The sequence below is a fragment of the Grampus griseus genome (assembly GCF_964374135.1).
Source record: "Grampus griseus genome assembly, chromosome: 9".
In the NCBI taxonomy this organism is placed as follows: domain Eukaryota; kingdom Metazoa; phylum Chordata; class Mammalia; order Artiodactyla; family Delphinidae; genus Grampus; species Grampus griseus.
The window spans coordinates 3,528,325-3,545,567 of NC_139003.1; the positions used below are offsets into that span (position 1 = coordinate 3,528,325).

The following is a 17,243-nucleotide window of genomic DNA, read 5'->3' on the forward strand; positions in this document are numbered from 1 at the left end:
GAGACACGACTCACCCAATTCATCAGCTGGCAGGTGGGTGTGAAAAGAACCTACAAACACAACCACAGATGCCCAAGTGCAAATGAACAATACTAGAGACCCATCAGGTAACCTATGTGTCCCATGACAGGACACCTGGTCATGGTCACTGATAATAGATGGACTATGACAAGACTGGATTTGGGGGATGAGTTTAATGTAGGAAGGAGAACAGAGAGGAAATGCCTAGAAAAAATGGGCAAACCACCTATTTCTACAAGAAACAATAAGAAACAGTAAGGTATTCATTACTTGTTATGATATACACAAAAGTTATTAAATTACTGTTAAGCTACTGTGCAATTTTCATAAGGATTATATGAGACCTCATGAAAAGACAGTCCATCACCGATTAAAACACTGGGCATAAATACAACTTAAAGTATAACAATGAATCTCACAAACATTATATTGAACAAAAGAACCAGCTGTAAAATAATAGATATTACATGATTACATTAATAACGTAAGTGCAAGAAGTATAAAAGTATGCAAAATTATTTTATGATGTTAGAAATCAGGTTACCCTTAGGGAGACTAATGATGAGAAAGCATATGGGGCAGCTTTGGGATGCTGGCTACATTCTGGTTTTTTAATCTGGGTGCAGGCTATGTAGTCTGTTCAGTTTGAAAATTCATCAAACAATATAGTATTTTATATATATATAAATTATACATATTTGTATATATATATATATATATAACATTTTATATATATAATGTTTTTAAATTGTTTGTTCCAGAATTTTTTTCTCTTTTTAAAAAAATTTTTATTCGAGTAGAGTTGATTTACAATGTTGTGTTAGTTTCAGGTGTACAGCAAAGTGAATCAGTTATACATATACATATATCTACTCTTTTTTAGATTCTTTTCCTATATAGGCTATTACAGAGTATTGAGTAGAATTCCCTGTGCTATATAGCAGGTTCTTATTAGTTATCTATTTTATATATAGTAGTGTGTATATGTCAATCCCAATCTCCCAATTTATGCCTAACCCCCCTTACACCTCCCAGTAACCATAAGCTTGTTTTGTTTGTTTCTAAAACATTATATATATATACATAATATATATGTATATATATTATACATAATATATACATATATATTATATATCTAATATTTACATATATATATAATGTTTTTAAATTGTTTGTTCCATAATCTTAAACAGATAAGCTTAAAACACTGAGTTACCACTTCACAACTATTAGAATGACCAATTAGAAAATCTGAATCACTGACAACACCAAATGCTGGCAAGGATGTGGAGCAACAGGAACTCTCATCACTGCTGGTGGGAACGCAAAACGGTGCAGCCACTCTGGAAGACAGTTTGGTGGTTTCTTACAAAACTCAACATACTCATCATATGACCCAGCAATCATTCTCCTTGGTATTTACCAAAGGAATTGAAAATGCATGTCTCACAGAAGCCTTCACACGAATGTTTACAGCAGCTTTATTCATAACTGCCAAAACCTGGAAGCAACCAAGATGTCCTTTAGTAAGTGAACGGAGCAATAAATTGTGGTACATCCAGACAATGGAATATTATTTAGTGTTAAAATGAAATAAACTATTGAACAATGATAGTTCCTCCATGGAGGAACCTTACATGTATATTGCTAAGTGACAGAAGCCAATCTGAAAAGGCTACATAATGTATGATTCCAACTATATGACATTCTGGAAAGGACAAAACTATGGAGACAGTAAAAAAAAATCAGTGGTTTCCAGGCATTATAGTGGAAGGGAGAATGAACAGACAGAGCACGGAGGATTTTTAGGTCAGCGAGACTACTCTGTATGATACATGCCATCATAAATGTAAAGGTAGATACGTGCCATTATACATTTGTCCCAGTCCATACACTGTACAACACCCAGGATGAACCCTAATGTAAACCATGGACTTTGAGTGATAATGACGTATCAATGTATGTTCATAAACTGTCACAAATGTACCGTCTGGTGAGGGATGTCGATGGTATGAATGCCATGCATTTCTGGGGGGTGGGGGTGAATGGGAAAACTCTGTACCTTCCTCTCAATTTTGCTGGAACCTAAGACTGCTCTAAAAAATAAAGTCTACTTAAAAAATCCATGGAAATTTTATTACAGAACTTTCTTTGTTAACTAGCAGTAACAACTCAAGTGGAGGGATTCTCTCAGATCTATCAATAATTTTAATATGTAGCTTGTTCCCACATAAACCCATTTCATGTTTTGACTGGTGTAAATTCAGAACACTTGACTAAGTTTCTGACTTGGATGCACTTACACCCACTTGTAAGAGAATCCGATTTATGAACTGTAACTGCCAATTTGCTAGATTTCTCTCCCTCTCAATAAAGCCTATTGAGTCCAAGTGAAAATTAAAAAAAAAAAAAAAAAGATGAGCTGGGCACTAGCAATGCAGTTATAAACATTAGATATAAATCAAACAGCTGTGAAATTTCAATTCCATAACAATAACCTCTCTGTTATGCTCCCACCCAAAAGATTGGGTCTTATATTCTGGTAACCTCTGCTTGGCCTTAACCCAAAGTCTATCTTCAATATGACTTTCAAATATCCAAGGCTTTTCGCTTTTATACCACCTGAAAGTGTTCTAGTGTTTTCCGTCACAAACAACTGTCCATCTTCTCTACAGTGAAAATCCAGAAAAATCAAATGTCAGGGATGTTTTAATGCAAATATGATCCTGGTGGATTTTTCAGCTCCCACAACCATTAACTGTGGCATTAAAGATTATCAGAGTCCTTCTCATCAGAATGCAAGAGCTGTAGCTGCCCAAAAAAAGGCATACACTGAGTGTGACCTATTGCAGACACATATTTAACATCTGAAAATAAAAAAGGTAACTTTGAGTCTATTATTCCAAAGAGAAATTTAGAAAAGGGCACAGACTAGCAAGGGAGAAATGAATGACAAAATTGAAAAGGACACATTCTCATCTGGCTAATCCCTTTGGAACTAAGATTGCCTTAAACACTTTTAATTTGATTTTTAAAACATAAATTGTGCATAACTGGTGATAATTAGGCTGCACTATAGAACAAGGGTACTTGTTGCTCAGAAATATTACCACAAGGCCCTTAGAGATCCTGGGGCACCAAAGTGGCATTCCATCACGATCCTTCCCAAGTTGGAAAGGGGACCCACATATACTCAGAAACATTTTCTCCAAAAGACTGAATCCAAGGAGTTCGTAATGGATTGGGGGATTAAGTAGAAAGCAGATACTTTAATCTGAGTTTTAACAAACCAGAATACAAGACTGGAAAGAGGCAGCACTTGAAAAGATAATTTTTTAAAAAGTACATGCTATGAATTTCAAGTCAGTCTATGAAAGGGAAGCAAGGTTGGTAGGGATGCACCCAAACTGTGCACATATGTCCAGGGTGTTATTACTACTAGGACTCTCTACTCTTCAAAACTTAACTTCCTCCCTTGTACAGTGGAAGCCACTCCTTCCGTGGACTCATGGAGAGATCAGTACTAGAGAGAGATGTGCTGGACACTTTGGGGGCCATGGATGAGTTGATGGCCATGCCGTATGTTATGTCCAAGATTCAGTTATTCACAACTCAACAGGTCTTTAACCAGCCCTGCCTGTGACTTCTGTTTTATTTTTGCTTAATGATTACACCACTGTGAAATTCTCACTGTGCACACTCTTTTTCAGTGGATCTAAGCTCCCGTGGAGAACATGTGCATCTTCTTTGCCCACACTTCACCCAGCACTTAGCTCAGTGCCCTCAGCCCCTTGCAGGGATCATTCACGTTTGATCAATGGATAGGCACTATTGGTCGATGTGAGGATGCTCTGCATGTCAGTGAATTCAAGAAGGCTCTGAATGACCTGACATCCTCTTGTGCGTGGAAGAATTTTGAAACAAAAGCCACTGCTGCATCCCGGGAGAGGGATGAGCCGGTGATGGGAGGCACTCACCACTGAACCGGCCTGACTGTCCTAATCCTAGGACACACAGCCCCTGAGCAGCACAACTGAGAAAGAAGCACTAGCTATGAAAGTCCAACAAAGCCAAAGGGTCAGGCAGGCTCAGCCACATTTTTATTTTAACAGAAGAATAAAAGAAATTCTGCTCAAAGCCTTTTCTGGAACACAGGGATTCACTAGAGCCTCACCTCATTGTTGCCCCTGACAACTGGCCATCAGCATTCAAAAAGATAACGGTTTACGATTACTGTGTTCTCTATTTATTGCAGAAGGGATGCTGCTGTGATGGTTCCGGCTGCACAAGGACTGAATGTAAAACACTTTCAGGATTAGCAGCTGCATTTGAGAGAATAGGAGTTTCCCTGTACAGCTGGGAAGACCCAGGGACAGCTCTCTGCCTGGCATTGAGTTGGCCACATGGAAGGGAAGGTCACAGAACTGGCTCTTAGCCTTAAGTTACTCAGTCCAGATGTTTCCCACCCAGCCTTGTTGCTCTGAACCAGCAGCTCTTCTACCTCCCTTTGAAGTGATGGCTGCAGGAGCCCCGGATTCTGGGTGACATGAATGCTCAAGTACCTTGGTGGGGGTGGGAATGACTGCAAACTACCTAAATCATCATTGCTTCCTAACTTTCAAAGTGAGTGCTGGACAATCACAGTATCAAATCTTTGATAATCATGTTCTCACATAAAGCACACTTATGTTCAAAGAAAAGCAAAGGTAGGAACGCATGCTCCACAAATTCTGAGGGAGACCTGATTTCCTTTCTATTAATTTAAAATATGTAGTTGCTAAAGTCCCCGGCTTGCACAAATTGTTAATTAATATGAAACATCAGCAAAATTATAAAAGAGAAGAGTATTTGTCTTTACCAACCTCCTGCCCCAATCCCTCTCGAATCTACTCATTTAGATTTTGAGAGTTGAATGGATTTTTTTCCTGTTCGGTAAGATGTTCTGTGCTTAATCATGAGTCCAAGTGTTCCAGGAACTCTTGGCTCTTCATAAAACTCACGGAGAGAGCAACTCTCTTTTCATAACCGCCACTGAAACCTCTGCACCATTAGGCAAGTGTTGTTGGCACTTTAGCATATAAATGGCCAAACTCAATCACTTTTTTTTTTAAACATCTTTATTGGAGCATAATTGCTTTACATGGTTGTGTTAGTGTCTGCTGTAGAACAAAGTGAATTAACTATACGAATACATATATCCCCATATTACCTGCCTCTTGCATCTCCTTCCCACCCTCCCTATCCCACCCCTCTAGGTGGACACAAAGCACTGAGCTGATCTCCCCGTGCTATGCGGCTGCTTCCCACTAGCTAGCTATTTTACGTTTGGTAGTGTATATATGTCCATGCCACTCTATCACTTCATCTCAGCTTACCCTTCCCCCTCCCCGTGTCCTCAAGTACATTCTCTATGTCTGTGTCTTTATTCCCGTCCTGCCCGTAAGTTCTTCAGAACCTTTAGATTCCATATATATGTGTTAGCATACGGTATTTGTCTTTCTCTTTCTAACTTACTTCACTCTGTATGACAGACTCTAGGCCCATCCGCTTCACTACAAATAACTCAATTTCGTTCCTTTTTATGGCTGAGTAATATTCCATTGTATATATGTGCCACATCTTCTTTATCCACTCCTCTGTCGATGGACACTTAGGTTGCTTCCATATCCTGGCTATTCTAAATAGTGCTGCAATGAACTTTGTGGTATATGACTCTTTTTGAATTATGGTTTTCTCAGGGTATATGCCCACTAGTGGGATTGCTGGGTCGTATGGTACTTCTATTTTTAGTTTTTTAAGGAACCTCCATACTGTTCTCCATAGTGGCTGTATCAATTTACATTCCCACCAACAGTGCAAGAGGGTTCACTTTTCTCCACACCCTCTCCAGCTTTTATTGTTTGTAGATTTTTTGATGATGGCTATTCTGACCGGTGTGAGGTGACACCTCATTGTAGTTTTGATTTGCATTTCTCTAATTATTAGTGATGTTGAGCATCCTTTCATGTGTTTGTTGGCAATCTGTATATTTTCTTTGGAGAAATGTCTATTTAGGTCTTTTGCCCATTTTTGGATTGGGTTCTTTGCTTTTTGATATTGAGTTGCATGAGCTGCTTGTATATTTTGGAGATAAATCCTTTGTCAGTTGTTTCACTTGCAAATATTTTCTCCCATTCTGAGGGTTGTCTTTTTGTCTTATGGTTCCCTTTGCTATGCAAAAACTTTTAAGTTTCATTAGGTCCCATTTGTTTATTTTTGTTTTTATTTGCATTTCTCTAGGAGGTGGGCCAAAAAGGATCTTGCTGTGATTTATGTCATAGAGTGTTCTGCCTACGTTTTCCTCTAAGTTTTAGAGTGTCTGGCCTTACATTTAGGTCTTAAATCCATTTTGAGTTTATTTTTGTGCATGGTGTTAGGGAGTGTTCTTATTTCATTCTTTTAGATGTAGCTGTCCAGTTTCCCCAGCACCACTTATTGAAGAGGCTGTCTTTTCTCTGCTGTATATTCTTGCCTCCTTTACCAAAAATAAGGTAACCATATGTGCATGGGTTTATCTCTGGGCTTTCTACCCTGTCCCACTGATCTATATTTCTGTTTTTGTACCAGTACCATACTGTCTTGATTACTGTAGCTTTGTAGTATAGTCTGAAGTCAGGGAGCCTGATTCCTCCAGGTCCGTTTTTCTTTCTCAAGATTGGTTTGGCTATTCGAGGTCTTTTGTATTTCCACACAAATTGTGAACTTTTTTGTTCTAGTTCTTTGAAAAATGCCATTGGTACTTTGATAGGGATTGCACTGAATCTGTAGATTGCTATGAGTAGTAGAGTCATTTTCACAATGTTGATTCTTCCAATCCAAGAACATGGTATATCTCTCCATCTGTATGTATCATCTTTAATTTATTTCATCAGTGTCTTTTAGTTTTCTGCATACAGGTCTTTTGTCTCCTTAGGTAGGTTTATTCCTAGGTATTTTATTCTTTTTGTTGCAATGGTAAATGGGAGTGTTTCCTTAATTTCTCTTTCAGAGTTTTCATCATTAGTGTATAGGAATGCAAGAGACTTCTGTGCATTAATTTTGTATCCTGTTACTTTACCAAATTCATTGATTAGCTCTAGTAGTTTTCTGGTAGCACCTTTAGGATTCTCTATGTATAGCATCATGTCATCTGCAAACAGTGACAGTTTTACTTCTTCTTTGCCGATCTGAATTCCTTTTATTTCTTTCTCTTCTCTGACTGATGTGGCTAAAACTTCCAAAACAATGTTGAATGATAGTGGTGAGAGTGGGCAACCTTGTCTTGTTCTTGAGCTTAGTGGAAATGGTTTCAATTTTTCACCATTGAGAAGGATGTTGGCTGTCAGTTTGTCATATATGGTCTTTATTATGTTGAGGTAAGTTCCCTCTATGTCTACTTTCTGGAGAGTTTTTTATCATAAATGGGTATTGAATTTTGTCAAAAGCTTTTTCTGCAGCTATTGAGGTGATCATATGGTTTTTATCGTTCAGTCTGTTAATATGGTGTATCACATTGACGGATTTGCATATATTGAGGAATCCTTGCATCTCTGGGATAAACCCCACTTGATCATGTTGTATGATCCTTTTAATGTGCTGCTGGATTCTGTTTGCTAGTATTTTGTGGAGGATTTTTGCATCTATGTTCATCAGTGATATTGGCCTGTAGTTTTCTGTTTTTGTAACACCTTTTCTGGTTTTGGTATCAGGGTGATGGTGGCCTCACAGAATGAGTTTGGGAGTGTTCCTCCCTCTGCTATATTTTGGAAGAGCTTGAGAAGGATAGGTGTTAGCTCTTCTCTAAATGTTTGATAGAATTCGCCTTTGAAGCCATCTGGTGCTGGACTTTTGTTTGTTGGAAGATTTTTAATCACTGTTTCAATTTCAGTGCTTGTGATTGGTCTGTTTATATTTTACATTTCTTCCTGGTTCAGTCTCGGTAGGTTGTGCTTTTCTGAGAATTTGTCCATTTCTTCCAGGTTGTCCATTTTATTGGCATAGAGTTGCTTGTAGTAATCTCTCATGATCCTTTGTATTTCTGCAGTGTCAGTTGTTACTTCTCCTTTTTCATTTCTAATTCTATTGATTTGAGTCTTCTCCCTTTTTTTCTTGATGAGACTGGCAAATGGTTTATCAATTTTGTTTATCTTCTCAAAGAACCAGCTTTTAGTTATATCGATCTTTGCTATCATTTCCTTCATTTTTTTTTCATTTATTTCTGATTGATCTTTATGATTTCTTTCCTTCTACTAAGTTTGGGGTTTTCTTTGTTCTTCTTTCTCTAATTGCTTTAGGTGTAAGGTTAGGCTGTTTATTTGAGATGCTTCTTGTCTCTTGAGGGTAGGATTGTGTTGCTATAAACTTCCCTCTTAGAATTGCTTTTGGTGCATCCCATAGGCTTTGGGCCATTGTGTTTTCATTGTCATTTGTTTCTAGGTATTTTTTGATTTCCTCTTTGATTTCTTCAGTGATCCCTTGGTTATTTAGTAGCGTTTTGTTTAGCCTCCATGTGTTTGTATTTTATACAGTTTTTTTCCTGTAATTGATATATAGTCTCATAGCGTTGTGGTTGGAAAAGATACTTGATACGATTTCAGTTTTCTTAAGTTTACCGAGACTTGATTTGTGGCCCAAGATATGATCTATCCTGGAGAATGTTCCATGAGCACCTGAGAAGAAAGTGTATTCTGTTGTTTTTGGATGGAATGTCCTATAAATATCAATTAAGTCCATCGTGTTTAATGTCTCATTTAAAGCTTGTGTTTCCTTATTCATACTCATTTTGGATGATGTGTCCATTGGTGAAAGTGGGGTGTTAAAAGTCCCCTACTATGATTGTGTTACTGCCGATTTCCCCTTTTATGGCTGTTAGCATTTGCCTTATGTATTGAGGTGCTCCTATGTTGGGTGCATAAATATTTACAATTGCTATATCTTCTTCATGGATTGATCCCTTGATCATGATGTAGTGTCCTTCTTTGTATCTTGTAATAGTCTTTATTTTAAAGTGTATTTTGTCTGATATGAGAATTGCTACTCCAGCTTTCTTTTGATTTCCATTTGCATGGAATATCTTTTTCCATCCCCTCACTTTCAGTCTGTATGTGTCCCTAGGTCTGAAGTGGGTCTCTTATAGACAGCATATATACAGGTCTTGTTTCTGTATCCATTCAGCCAGGCTATATCTTTTGGTTGGAGCACTTAATGCATTTACATTTAAGGTAATTATCGATATGTATGTTCCTATTACCATTTTCTTACTTGTTTTGGGTTTGTTATTGTAGGTCTTTTCCTTCTCTAGTGTTTCCTGCCTAGAGAAATTCCTTTAGCATTTGTTGTAAAGCTGATTTGGTGGTGCTGAATTCTCTTAGCTTTTGCTTCTCTGTAAAGGTTTTAATTTCTCTGTCAAATCTGAATGAGATCCTTGCTGGGTAGAGTAATCTTGGTTGTAGGTTTTTCCCTTTTATCACTTTAAATATGTCCTGCCACTCCCTTCTGGCTTGCAGTTTCTGCTGAAAGATCAGCTGTTAACCTTATAGGGATTCCCTTGTATGTTATTTGTTGCTTTTCCCTTGCTGCTTTTAATATTTTTTCTTTGTATTTAATTTTTGTTAGTTTGATTAATATGTGTCTTGGCATGTTTCTCCTTGGATTTATCCTGTATGGGACTCTCTGTGCTTCCTGGACTTGACTGACTATCTCCTTTCCCATATGAGGGAAGTTTTCAACTATAATCTCTTCAAATGTTTTCTCAGTCTCTTTCTTTTTCTCTTCTTCTTCTGGGACTCCTATAATTCAAACGTTGGTGTGTTTAATGTTGTCCCAGAGGTCTCTGAGACTGTCCTCAATTCTTTTCATTCCTTTTTCTTTATTCTGCTCTGTGGTAGTTATTTCCACTATTTTATCTTCCAGGTCACTTATCCGTTCTTCTGCCTCAGTTATTCTGCTATTGATTGCTTCTAGAGAATTTTTAATTTCATTTATTGTGTTATCATTGTTTGTTTGCTCTTTAGTTCTTCTAGTTCCTTGTTAAATGTTTCTTGTATTTCCTCCATTCTATTTCCAAGATTCTGGATCATCTTTACTATCATTACTCTGAATTCTTTTTTAGGTAGACTGCCTATTTCCTCTTCATTTGTTTGGTCTGGTGAGTTTTTACCTTGTTCCTTCATCTGCTGTGTATTTCTCTGTCTTCTCATTTTGCTTAACTTAGTGTGTCTGGGGTCTCCTTTTCACAGACTGCAGGTTCGTAGTTCCCGATTTTTTTGGTGTCTGCCCCCAGTGGGTGAGGTTGGTTTAGTGGCTTGTGTAAGCTTCCTGGTGGAGGGGACTGGTGCTGGGGTTCAGGTTTGGGTTTGGCCCTGCCTCTGCACGTAGGTCACCCTCTGGCATCTGTTCTTCACCCAGACAGGAGGGGGTTAAAGCCGCGAGTGATTCGAGGGCTCTGGCTCACTCAGGGCCAGGGGGAGAGAGGGGTACAGAATGCAGGGTGAGCCTGTGGTGGCAGAGGCCAGCGTGACGTTGCACCAGCCTGAGGCGCGCCATGTGTTCTCCCGGGGAAGTTGTCCCTGGATCACGGGACCCTGGCAGTGGCGGGCTGCACAGGCTTCTGGGAGGGGAGGTGTGGATAGTGACCTGTGCCTGCACACAGGCTTCTTGGTGGCTGCAGCAGCAGCCTTAGCGTTTCATGCCCGTCTCTGGTGTCTGCGCTGATAGCCACAGCATGTGCCCATCTCTGAAGCTCGTTTAAGCAGTGTTCTGAATCTCCTCTCCTCACGCACCCCAAAACAATGGTCTCTTGCTTCTTAGGCAGATCCAGACTTTTCCTGGACCCACTCCCAGCTAGCTGTGGCACACTAGCCCCATTCAGGGTGTGTTCACGCAACCAACCCCAGTCCTCTCCCTGGGATCTGAACTCCAAAGCCTGAGCCTCAGCTCCCAGCCCGCACCCGTCCCGGTGGGTAAGCAGACAAGCCTCTCGGGCTGGTGAGTGCTGGTCGGCACCGATCCTCTGTGTGGGAATCTCTCCACCTTGCCCTCTGCACCCCTGTTGCTGTGCTCTCCTCCGGTCTCCGCCAGTGAAGGGGCTTCCTAGTGCGTGGAAACTTTTCATCCTTCACAGCTCCCTCCCAGAGGGGCATGTCCTGTCCCTATTCTTCTGGCTCTGTTTTACTTTTTTTCTTTTGCCCTACCCAGGTACGTGGGGAGTTTCTTGCCTTTTGGGAAGTCTGAGGTCTGCTGCCAGCATTCAGCAGGTGTTCTGTAGGAATTGTTCCACATGTAGATGTATTTTTGATGTATTTGTGGGGAGGAAGGTTATCTCCACGTCTTACTCCTCCGCCATCCTGAAGGTCCTCCGTGAATCACTTTTTTAAACAGCTTTCCCACCATTGTTTATGCTAACATCTTAATTGAGATAAAATTCACATATCATAAAGTTTACCTTTTTTTTTAAGTTTACCTTTTTAATGTATACAACTCAGTAGTTTTCAATGTGTTAAAGAACTGTGCATTCATCACCACTATCGAATTCCAGAATATCTGCATCACCCCCAAAAGAGGTCTCATTATGATGTGTTGAGGTAGGTTCATCAGTTGTATCAGATGTACCACTCAGGTGGGGATGTAGATAATGAGTGGAACCATGCATGTGTGGGGCAGCGCATATGTAGGAAATCTCTGTACCTTCCTCTCAATTTTGCTGTGAATTTAAAACTGCACTAAAACTATAATGTCTTTATAATAGAAGAAATCTCATGCCTATTAAGAGACATTTCTTACTCTCCCCACTTCCAGTTCCTGGCAACCACTAATCTACTTTTTATCTCTATGGATCTGTCTACTGTGGAATCATACAATATGTGGCCTTTTTGTCTAACTTCGTGCACGTAGCATAATGTTTTCAAGTTGTATCTATGCTGTAGTATGCATCTGTATTTCATTTTTTATAGCTGAATAATATTCCATTGTATGGATATACCACAATTGTTTATCTATTCACCAGGTGAGGGACATTTGGGTTGTTTCTACTTTTTGGCTGTTATGAATGTTTCTATGCATATCTGTATATAAATTTCTGTATGAACATATATTTTCAATTTCCTTGGGTATATACCTAGGAGTAGAATTACTGGGTCGTATGGTAATTCTGTGTTTCATTTTTTGAGGAACTACCAGAATGTTTTCAACAGAGGCTACACACTTGTACATTCCTACTAGTACTGAATGAAGGTTCCAATTTTTCCACATCCTCACAGATACTTGTTATTTTGCTTAAAAAATATATATATATATATATATTTTTGAATTAGACTTGGAGGGTATTATGCTAAGTGAAATGTCAGACAGAGAAAGACAAATACCGTATGATATCACTTATGTGTGGAATCCAAAAAGTACAACAAACTAGTGAATACAACAAAAAAGAAGCAGACTCACAGATATAGTGAACAAACTAGTGGTTACCAGTGGGGAAAGAGAGGGGAAGGGCAATATAGGGGTGGGGGAGTGGGACGTGCAAACTATTGAGTGTAAGACAGGTTACAAGCATTTTTAGTATAACACAGGGAACAGAGCCAATATTTTGTAATAACTGTAAATGGAGTGTAACCTTTAAAAATTGTATAAAAAATAAATGCACAGAAAATAATATGTATATATAGGCATCTAACTGTGATTTTGACTTACATTTCCCTGATGACTAATGATGTAGAGCGTTTTCCTTGTGCTTCCTGGCCACTGGTATTTCTTTGGAGAAATGTTCAAATCCTTTACCCATTTTTAAATTAAATTGTTCGTCTCTTGTTTTGAGTTGTAAGAATTCTTTAAATAACCTGGACGTTAGATGTTTATTAAAGATATGATTTGCAAATATGCTTCTTCCATTCTGTGGGTTGTCTTTTCAGTTTCTTCATAGTGTCCTTTGATACACAGAATGTTTTATGCTTGCTGACATCTAATTTATCTATTTTTTCTTGAGTTGCTTGTGCTTTTGGTGTCATATCTAAAAAATAGTTGTCGAATCCAAGGTCACAAAGATTTACTCCTATGTTTTCTTCTAGGAGTGCTATAGTTTTAGCTCTTATTTTTCGGTTGTTGAGCCACACTGAGTTAATTTCTGTACAAACTGTGAGGCAGGAGTTCAGTTTCATTCTTTGCATGTAGATACCCAGTTGTACCAGTACCATTTGTTGAAAAGACTACTTTTTCCTCATCAAATGGTCTTAGCACCCTTGTCAAAAATGAATGGAAAATAACTGTATGGGTCTATTTTTGAACTCTATATTCTATTACATTGACCTATATATCTATACTTAGGATAGTACCACAATACTTTGATTCCTGTAGCTTTAGAGGAAGTTTAATATCAGAGATGTAAGCCCTTCAACTGTTTTTTTTCCCCAAGATTGTTTTGGCTGGTCTGAGTACCTTGCATTTTCATATGAAGTTTAGAATTGGCTTGTCAATTTCTGCAATAAAACTAATTGGGATTTTGATAGGGATTGGATTGAATCTGTAGATAAATTTGCGAAGTACTGCCATGTTAACACTATTACATCTTCTAATCCAGGAACATGGGGATAGCTTTCCACTTACCTAGGTCTTCTTTAATTTCTTTCAATTATCTTTGGTGATTTTCAGTGTACAAGTCTTATACTTATTTTGTTGATTTCTAAGTAACTTATTCCAGGGGTCCCCAACTCCTGGTCCATGGACCGCTACCAGTCCATGGCCTGTTAGGAACTGGGCTGCACAGCAGGAGGTGAGCGGCGGGCAAGTGATTTGAGCTCCATCTGTATTTACAGCCACACCCCATAGCTTGCATTACTGCCTGAGCTCCACCTCCTGTCGGATCAGCAGCAGCATTAGGTTCTCATAGGAGCGCGAACCCTACTGTGAATTGCGCATGTGAGGAATCTAGCTTGCTCGCTCCTTATGATGATCTGAGGTGGAGCCAAGGTGGTGATGCTGGCGCTGGGGAGCGGCTGCAAATACAGATTATCATTAGCAGAGAGGTTTGACTGCACAGAGATAATAAATCAATCACTTGCAGACTCATATCAAAACCCTATCAGTGAGTGGCAAGTGAAAACAAGCTCAGGGCTCCCAAAGATTCTGCATTATGGTGAGTTGTATAATTATTTCATTATATATTACAATTTAATAATAATAGAAATAAAGTGCACAATAAATGTAATGTGCTTGAATCATCCTGAAACCATCCCTCCCCACCCCCATACATGGAAAAATTGTCTTCCACGAAACCGATCCCCGGTGCCAAAAAGGTTGCAGACCGTTGACTTATTCCCTTCGAAACTAATGTAAGTGGAATCATTTCTAAATTTCATTTTTGAATTGTTCATTACGAGTATATAGGAATATAAATAATTTTTGTATAATGGTTTTGTATCTTCCAATGTCGCTGAACTCAGTTATTAGTTATAATATGTTTTATTTTTTGTGTCTGTGGATTCTTTAAGATTTTCTATACATGAGATCATGCCATCTATGAATAGAGATAGTTTTACTTCTTTTTTACCTGGGTGTCTTTTTTCTCCCTTACTTAATTGTTAGAATCTCCAATACAATGTTAAACAGAAATAGTGAGAGTGTCATCGTCAGAGAATTTACAAACAACAAATGCTGGAGAGGGTATGGAGAAAAGGAACCCTCTTGCACTGTTGGTGGGAGTGTAAATTGATACAGCCACTATGGATAACAGTATGGAGGTTCCTTAAAACACTAAAAATAGAATTACCGTATGATCCAGCAATCCCACTACTGGGCATATACCCTGAGAAAACCATAATTCAAAAAGACACATGCACCCCAATGTTCACTGCAGCTCTATTTACAATAGCCAGGACATAGAAGCAACCTAAATGCCCATCGACAGACAACTGGATAAAGAAGAAGTGGTACATATATACAATGGAATATTACTCACCCATAAAAAGGAAAGAAATTGGGTCATTTGTTGAGATGTGGATGGATCTAGAGACTGTCATACAGAGTGAAGTAAGTCAGAAAGAGAAAAACAAATATCGTATATTAATGTATATATGTGGAACCTAGAAAAATGGTACAGATGAACCGGTTTGCAGGGCAGAAACTGAGACACAGATGTAGAGAACAAACGTACGGACACCAAGGGGGAAAAGTGGCAGGGGGGTGGTGGTGGGGGTGGGATGAATTGGGCGGTTGGGATTGACATGTATACACTGATGTGTATAAAATTGATGACTAATAAGAACCTGCTATATAAAAAAAAATAAAATAAAATTCAAAATTTCAAAAAAATTGCATAATATGGGAAATATAGCCAACATTTTATAATAACTATAAATGGGTTATAACTTTTAAAAATTGTGAATCACTATATTGTACACCTGTAACTTATATAGTATTGTACATCAACTATACTTCAATTAAACCATGCAAAAAAAATTAAAAAAAAAAAAGCAATAGTGAGAGTGAATATCCTTGTCTTATTCCTGATCTTAGCAGGAATACTTTCAGTATTTCACTGTTAAGTATAATATTAGCTATGGGCTTTTTATAGATGCTCTTTATAAGGTTGGGAAAGTTTCTTTCTTTGCTCGTTCAATGTTTTATCATGAAAGGATTCTGAACTTGGTCGAATGCTTATTCTGCATCTATTGAGATGACCATGTTTTTTTCTCCCTTTATCCTATTAATATGGGTGTATTACATTGATTTTTCATATGTTAAACCAAATTTTTCTCCTGGGATAAATCCCATTTGATCATGGTGTATAATCCTTTTTATATATTGCTGGTAATTTGGTTCTATTGGCTAGTATTTTGCTGAGGTTTTTGCATCTATATTCAAAAGAGATACTGATCTGTAGTTTTCTTGTGATACCTTCCTTGAGTTTTGGTTTCAGGGTACAAACTACTCTTTTTCCATTTAAGTTTTGTGATTATAGTTTAAACATACCTCAAAATTTGCCTGCACTTCTTGTACGTATCAAAAATTTTTTTACATTGCATTTTTTCCCCCTTAAAGTCTAATACCCATGTAGTCTATTTATTGAGGATGGGAACTTTTTTTTTTTTTGTCCACACAAAGTGACATCTAATACGACAAGGGGAATGGATAGTTACACACTGTTTATATATGGTATAATGTTTTCCTATCATGACCCCCACATGTTTATCTTATGGGCAAAGGCTTTCTTCTTGCCCTAATCTCACCACTCTCTTCCTACTAAATTCTTACCACTCCATTAAAGCCCACTTCACATATTACTTTCTCCATGAACTTTATCATAAAGGGTCTCTCTCTCTCTTTCCTCTCAGCTTCTATACAACTTATGTTTGAAACTTTCAATAATCCATCTCTACATATGTTTTTTTCTGTAGACTTTTGTGGACAATTTTTGTGTATTTTTCTTCCCTGAGAGATTTCTGATTCTGTTTTCTACTTCCTTTATTTCATCAGTAGTATCTAATATTTAGTTTATCCTTAGTTCACATTCAATATATGTTGTTTTTATAATTTTCTTAATTCATCCTCGATAACACACCCAGGAATGCCATTAGATATATGAAATTATTATATTTATAATGACACCATCTTTAAGCTCATCAAGCATAAATTAATACTTGTGAATTTTAATATATGCCAAGAATTTCCACCCAGTCAACAATTATCTAAACAAATTCAAAGCATGTAAAATAAATCTTTTTCATTGAAAGTGTATTACATCATTTTAAGGTATGGCACAATGAGAATTAGAACCTGGAAAAAATAAATTATATAATGGGTATTTACTTAGAAAAAATCTCAAAGTAAACTTATGCCCTTTCTCCCTTATAGCAGCTTGCTTTTCCAAGAATAAATGTGAGTACCTGGTGTCAGCAGCACCACTGAGGTGACAATCAGGGAGCAGATGACCAGGATGACAAGCAGTGCGATCGCTATGCCTTTCCAGTTTCTTTGTGGAGGATTACTCCCCACCAGCTCCTAAAGCAACAGCAGGAAAGAGAAACTCTGTGAGTAAAATAAGGCACTAAAATAAGCCAGTGGATACACTTCATTCAAATCAAGAGCTCAGGCGTATTCTCATCCTTGAAGCTATGATCAACTCCTTTCTCTGCCCTCTGCCTCAGTGTCCAAAGGCCCCAGGTTCTCTTCTCTATCCCATGGCAAAGCCTTATCTCAGGAAGAACTGGATATTA

At 38.1% G+C, this 17,243-nt stretch overlaps 1 protein-coding gene across 5 annotated transcripts in view; it reads right to left on the reverse strand.

The window, feature by feature from the left end:
* DPP6 (dipeptidyl peptidase like 6) overlaps nt 1-17,243 on the reverse strand; it is a gene marked incomplete at both ends in the record, with an annotated part of 1,026,243 nt that overhangs the window by 387,918 nt on the left and 621,082 nt on the right. For all 5 annotated transcript variants that reach the window (XM_082662523.1, XM_082662525.1, XM_082662522.1 and 2 more), the window contains one exon: nt 16,914-17,028. In XM_082662523.1, the coding sequence (XP_082518649.1) occupies nt 16,914-17,028 (115 nt within the window). The remainder of the gene's footprint in view (nt 1-16,913; nt 17,029-17,243) is intronic.